Below are 6,860 nucleotides of genomic sequence, written 5' to 3'. Positions count from 1 at the left end.
TGGGTTTACTGGCAAGTGTGTTTTGAAATTTTGGGGGTTTTAAGTGACAGAAGCTTGCTTGGTAATACTGGCAGATCAGTATTCCCATCCATGTGCTTCAATAGCGTCAGCATCAGATTGTCAGACTTGTTGCAAGTTTCAGGTGAGCTACTGGCTATATATGTATGTATATACACACACACACACACACATACATATATATATATATATGTACACACACATACACACATACTTTGGAAGAATTTTCTCTTCACCTTCTGCTCAGACAATGTTGTGTTTCATTTCATTCTCAGTGAACACGGCAGGAGTATGTGTAACTTGGAAAACATAGTTCCATTGTACTCACTTTGAGGAAGAGGTGAATACTCTTGCAGAGACAGTGATGAGGTTTCCAGGCCCTTTACAAAGCTTTGATCAAATTGCTTTTGAGGGAGGTTTTGTACCATTAAAGGAAGGGGTCACATAGCTGCCTGTCTAGATGCAGGGTGAAGGCTCTCAGCCAGCCTTTGGCATTGTAAAAGCCTCACCTGTGACAGTCTGATAAAGTTTTTGCAGCAGCATTGGTATTTCTTGTGTGGAGAATGTGGAAGTTTTCTCTCTTTGTATGGGGCATTGCAACAGATGAGCTGGATGGAGCAGGGATGCCTAGGAGATCGCAAAGCTCCCCTGTATTTGGTGATTGATAGGGTGGCTTTCAGGTTGCTTCTTCAGCTGGAGAGGAAGATTTGATTCATTAAATAGTGAACAAAAAAGAACAAAGAAGCAGGATGATGACGTGTGTGCAGGAAAGTACTTTACAAAGCATTATCCAAGTACATTTCTTGCCTTAAGCCATACCTTTTCTTTGGATTTCCTATATAAATTTCCTATATATATATATTATGTATAGTACTTGGAGTTGACAGGACAGGTGAAAAAAGGTAAGGAGGGATGGAACTGATTAAACAAGACCTCAAATAATTTTTGAGGCAAGTGGGACTCATGAAGACAGACTTTTTTCATTAATTAGATGAATTAAAAAAGTGGGGGGAAAAAAAGAAATGGGAAGAATATGAGTGCCTAGAATTCTCCATTACTTGGTGTGAAGGTAAGGTGGCAAAGAAACACATTATGGTTCAGTGATGCACGTGTGGAAACCCCGCAGTGCATGGAAGTGGTTGGCCAGCATGTCTTTCTGAGTGAAGGAGCTGCAGCATTGCCCTGGGCATGGAATAGGGAAGCGCTGCTTCCCTCCAGGAGCCTCCTGGGGTAAGCCTGGCCTTTTGATTCACTCCTATTTGATCTTAAAACAAGCTGCTTGCTCTTCTCTGTGGAAGAAGAAACACATCTGTGTGGTTTCTGCTTATTCATCATGAGCTGTTTTAGTGATACACTGAGTTATCAAGTACATGGCCACTCTTGCATTTAATCTGAATGAAGAGCAAATAATGAACCATGCATTATTCTCATATAAAGTCCAATTTTAACTACAAGACAGGTTAAAGTGTACTGGTACCATGGCTCATGTTAAAGTTCTGCAGTGGCATAAAAGAACAGTGGTTATTTGATTAATATTTACCTGTATATGTGTCATTAATGCTGGTATCAAAATAGTTAACATGTTTCTCATGTGGAGAAAGGTACCTCTGGGGGATGGGAGGGAGGGAGCCTGCCAGTGGCAGTTTTAAAACTAATGTGTTCCTATGGGAGTCCTGTAGGAAGCTTATTATAATCCAGAGGAACAAATGGCTTTGTAAGAGCCCTTCTCATCCGTAAATTAACATCCCTTCAGTGAGAGCACAGGAATGGCACAACAGCTCTGCATCATGGGCACAGGACCACGTCAAAGTGCAAGGGGGAGATGCAGCTGTGGTGTCCCATTGTTCCTCTGTACTTGTCTCTAAACCAGCTGACTTAAGGATGCAGGTATGAGCTCAGCATTATTGTAGCCCACGTATTACCTATGGGACCTTGAGGCAGCTGATAGAACATACTCCAGCAGGCACAACATCCCTTGATTAAAACCACTCAGTCGCTTGGGCATTGAGCGCACGAGTACAAGGCTTGAGGCTAGATGAAAAACATCTATGATGAGTCCTTCCCCAGCACAAGACATGGGCTGGCTTGAGAGCTGGTAGTGCGAAGCATCTGAAAGATTTTTCCAGTGCTAAGAGAAAGGATCCCTGGCATTAGCAGGGTGGAGCAGAGGGAGTCAGGATCCGAATGAGTTTGTATCAACTGCTCACTTTATAATCGGCAGCCTAGTTTTTGCTGTTGGGTTTCTTATATCGCCTTTGGAACGGGGGAGTCTGCTGAAATCAGGAGGTGGCCTCTCTACAGCTCAGCTCCACGTCAAACTGAGCACACCCCTGCTCATTTCCACCTGTTGATTTCCCCGAAGGTTTCAAAAAACTCTTCCATCTCTTTCTGGAGCATTTCATTTCTTTTCTCTGCATCTTCCTTTGCTCTCTCCGCATTTCGCATTTTCATCTCCACAAGACTGTACCACTTGCGCTGCTGTCCCAGTTTCGAATGCATACCCTTAATCTCTGACTGCAGCTCCCTGTTCCGCTGCTCCAGGCTGTTGGGAAGACACACACTGTAAATTACAGGCTCTTTCCCCCTCCTCTTTCTTAATAAAGCTTTTTTAAAGCAGTCCTTTTTAACATACGTTCCCATAAATACAAACGTTGGCATCCCTGGTTCTTTTCCAGTTTATGGTGTTATGTATTAAAATAAAAGCTGCCTTTTTTAGTTATCCTGATTTATAATATATATAAATACCATATAGCCAAAGGAGTCAGTTTCGGGGTTGGTTGTTTTTGTAGTGGAATACTACAGTAGTCAAAAGGCAAAGGCAACGCAACATATTTTAGGGAACACTTAGGATATTGCTTATATTGCAGTCCCCTTGAACTGCAATGGAAAATATAAGCAGAATACGGCAAATAGACAATAGAAAGACTAAAAACCTGGGAAAAGTTCCTTGAGTTCCTTTACTAAGAAGAAATTGAGGAATACTTCAAGTAATTAAAGCTAAAATGGATCTTTTTTTCTTTACACAATATTCATGGCGAAGTGTAATTCAACAGTACCCACTTGCCATCTGTTTTAGCGATGCATGTTGATGTATCTTGCTTTATGTCAATTCGCATGACGTATTTGTAACTTGCAGCTAATGAACAATATTATAATGTTCATTCCTTTTAATTGCACACTAAAAAAGCAGCGCTATTAGGAAAGTGGAGCTCGGAAACATTGCTGCCCTTTTTGCTTCGGTAACACGCAATGGCTAAATCTCTGTTCAATTGCTAAGATTAGAAAGTGGGAGAATACTTATGAGCGCTTTCCTCAGAGCTGTTTAAATTCATGACTTGCAATTTGGAAAGAATAATGACTTAGTGCGAACGCTGCTGAGCAGCCTGCGTGTTCTGCCCTAGAGAAATGCTCAGTATTGGATTAAGGCAAAAGGGAAGAACACACAACAGACCAGAGGCTTTTCAAGGCACTTTGCTCTGCCCTGCAGAAAAAACCTCTCATAGATGCTCTGGAGTTTCTCAAGCACTTCACATGAAAATGAATTCAAATAACTGAGTAACTGCTAATCTAATCCGGTAACGCTGGATTCCAGTGACATTCACAGTGTTATATGGAGGCTTTGACTGCAGCAGCATCCACACCCCCTGCTTGTGGCTAAGGACCCCGCACTCGACAGGAAGAGATGCCTCCCCTGAAGGCTCATAGTTTTACAGATCCTTTACCTTGCAATCTTGGATTCATACTCGGCCTTCTGCGTGGACATCAGCATCTTCAGCTTTGCCAGGTGCTGCTGTAGGGAGGTTGGGTTTGCTGGCAGGTCACTGTGGCTGTTGTCCATGGGGACGTGTCCTGTGTTTTCCTGATCCCGCAAAACATGACTTACAGCTGCGGTGGTGCCTTGGGAGTCTTCTGGGTGGGCAAGGCTTGTTAGGTATCTTGAAGGAGGACTTTCCTCAAACATGTTTAGCAGTGGGAGCCTGCAGAGCGTGCCCGGCCAGTGCCACCCGTGCCCTCCAGGCTCTGTCAAAGCCTCGATGCCTTTTGTGTTCTGGAGGAGACCTTGTTTTCGTGTCCGTCTCGCTCAGCCTGCTCACGGGCTATGAGAGCGTTCTTCCTCCCCACAGCTGCTTGAAGCTTTCCAAATACTTGGAAATCGTCCATTTTGCTGGAGCCCGGATCTTGTTTCAGCCTCCAGCTTTGCTTTCTGTACACAGCAGGTTGAGGTCTTGAGCTGCTGCTCCCCTCTGCTGCCCGCTCGCCTCTATCGTCATGGCTGGGTTCTCATCTCTGGGAGCTACTATTGCTTTCCTGCACCCGGGCTGTTCAGTGTAGTTTGCCTGACCTCTGTAGGTGGCCCATTTGATAGCCTGACTGCTTTCATTCCTGGGCTGGGGCAGTGAATCCTGCAGCCCTGTCCTGGGGGCACACGGCACCCACTTTGGCTGCAAGGACAGGGCTCCCTGTGTTCTCCTTCGCACGCATTAACAACGAGACGTGTTCCAGCTGGTTTGGCTGCCCTACATCGAGCTGGTCAGGCGTGAGAAAAATGACATGAATGTGAAATGGCTGACTGTGTGCCTTGTGCATCCTCTGTGTCTGCTCTGGAGAGCAAATCGCAGCGCTGCAGGCGAGGGAGGCCGGCTCCTCTGGTCACGATCCTTCAAGGACAAAAAGCTGGAGGTTAAGGAAAAATAGGCCACATCAGCGGTACTTCAGTTCCTCTTGGGAAAAAACTATTTGATGTGGATAAATACAGAGTGTTTATTTTAGCTGCCTGCTCTCACAAGAGAATCAAGCGCGGCACAGAAATAGCTTGATTATAAGTAAGGAAGAGCAAGCGATGCACGCAGTGTAAATGCATATCTTAAAAATTATGGAGATGGTTTAAAATAAGCTGCAAAATTGTTTCCTCTCCCCGCCCCCCACCTGTTCAGTCTCATGGTACGAGAGTGAAAATGAGCTTCTAAAGAAAGTCTGGGGTGAGGACTATGTTTAAACAGTGCATAAGGCTTCAGACTTCTGCGGGTGAGATGCTGTGCTGGAGGGAGGTGGGCAGAAAGCCACAAATCTGGTTTTGCAGAAGTAAAGTCATAAACTGATTTAAACACCCCCAACACCACCCCCAACCCTGCAGTTGCTCTTAACCTAGATTTTTCCTGCAGAAAAAGATATTCCTGGAGTATTAATGGCCGTGCTTTACGTGGGTTCTGTGTCTATTAATAAGCTAACAGATGGCTGTAGTTTCTGATGAATCAGATTTGGTTTCATTGATTAATCTGTTTTCTCCCCACCCCAAAGGAGGGAGGCAGCAGCTGTGCTGACCTGCAGCTGCTATTGTAGGAATCCATGCAGGCATCGCTGCCCAGCAGGAGGCTGGTAGGGAGCTGCTCTGTTGTCCCTAAGTCAGGATAAGGAATGGGACAGCTGAGGGGTCCCCATTTGAGGGCAGGCAGATAGGAGGACCTGACCTTCTTGGTCCCCTTGGCAGTTACAGTGCTGCATCAACATGATGTGGGTGAAATTAAGGATGTCAGTGGGATGTAGGAAAATTGGAGACCTCTGGTCATAGCCACCAAGCAAATGTATTGAGGAGATGGGAGATTTAGGTTAGATATAAGGAAGGAAATGTTTACTGTGAGGGTGGTGAGGCACTGGAACAGACTGCCTGAGGTAGCTGTGAATACTCCGTCCCTAGCAAGTATTCAAGGCCAGGCTGGATGGGGCTTGGAGTAACCTAGTCTAGTGGAAGGTGATGCAGAGGGTCCTGCCACAGAAAACTGCTTCTTCAAGCAGGAGACTGCGGTGTGTGTCCTGCAGACCCAGGTACAGAAGGGTTTGTGCAGCTCAGGTAGCTTTCTATGGCATGGCCAGTACTGACAACAGGTGATGTATCAGAAATCACATCCCGAAGGTTCTTGGACAGTCCCATAACCTCTTTCCTAGGGTGGCCACCAAGCTCCAGGTTGGGAACTTGAAGTGCATCAAAGCAACATCAACAGTGTATGACAGCTGGACTCTCATCTCCTCTGTGCTTCCTCCCCTAATGATACCCTTGATCAGGCACAGCACCATATAATGTTGATTCACCCTCCCCTTCTGGATTTACATTTATTCATACGCCACATTCTCCTTCCACCTTCCCTACGGCTTCCCAGGGTAGATAGCTTGTATTGCTGTCCTGACATTTTAAAGGTCAGCAGTGAAAAGAGCTGTGTATTTTCTTGCCCCGAGGCATAGGAAGAGCTCTGTTGCAGGCTCTCAGCTTGCAGGGAGCTGGGAAGTTTTGAGAAATGGTTTCTTATTTTGGACTGTTTTGGGATGGAGCTTGTGATCCTCTGCAATGACCTCTCCCCCGAGCGTAGAGATGCTGCCATGTGTGGTTAAAATTTAACATGCTTGAAATAGCTCCTCCAGCCGAGCTGTGGGATTCAACCTCCCTCGGTTCTGCTCCTGTGCCAGCTGCCTGCTCCCCTGCATCGTCTCTAGAGGAGACACTGGGTACCCTCGCTTCACCATTTGTAGGGTGTCCGTGGCGCTGTGGACAGAGGAGATGCGACTGTTCCAAGGGGGATGTCAGTTTGCCGCAGGGACATGAGTGTTTGAGGGTACTGCTGAGATAAAAGCTCATAACTTCCATTACACAAAACCTGATGATGATTGGACTCTGGCTTTGTAAGCCAGGTTTTATCAGTGCTTTCATCTCTTCAACCTGGTGGTAGACAGGCTCAGCTGCCAGCAAGGGAGAAAGCAAAGTGAACTGCACAAGCTTGCAGGGCATCTCCTCAAGCCAGCCTCAACCTCAGTGTGTTAAAGTAGCTCCGTGTAGTGTGCGCAGGCAGCCA

General features: G+C 46.0%; 1 protein-coding gene across 1 annotated transcript; it reads right to left on the bottom strand.

The window, feature by feature from the left end:
- Positions 1 to 2,132: 2,132 nt before the first annotated feature.
- On the bottom strand, positions 2,133 to 4,292 carry LOC130599209 (rho GTPase-activating protein 24-like). Its single transcript, XM_057409498.1, has 2 exons — positions 3,741 to 4,292; positions 2,133 to 2,560 (listed from the first exon to the last, which is right to left on the bottom strand). Exons 1-2 carry the CDS (start codon positions 3,977 to 3,979, stop codon positions 2,353 to 2,355), a joined length of 447 nt encoding a protein of 148 aa, XP_057265481.1. The 5' UTR covers positions 3,980 to 4,292; the 3' UTR covers positions 2,133 to 2,352.
- Between the last annotated feature and the right edge of the window lie 2,568 nt (positions 4,293 to 6,860).

Source organism: Pezoporus wallicus, unplaced genomic scaffold, assembly GCF_028554395.1.
Source record: "Pezoporus wallicus isolate ANWC-B61680 ecotype Strahan unplaced genomic scaffold, APGP_CSIRO_Pwel_v1 contig_8166, whole genome shotgun sequence".
Classification (NCBI taxonomy): domain Eukaryota; kingdom Metazoa; phylum Chordata; class Aves; order Psittaciformes; family Psittacidae; genus Pezoporus; species Pezoporus wallicus.
Note: the sequence above shows the minus strand (reverse complement) of the source record. Positions and strands in the feature narration are given on the sequence as shown.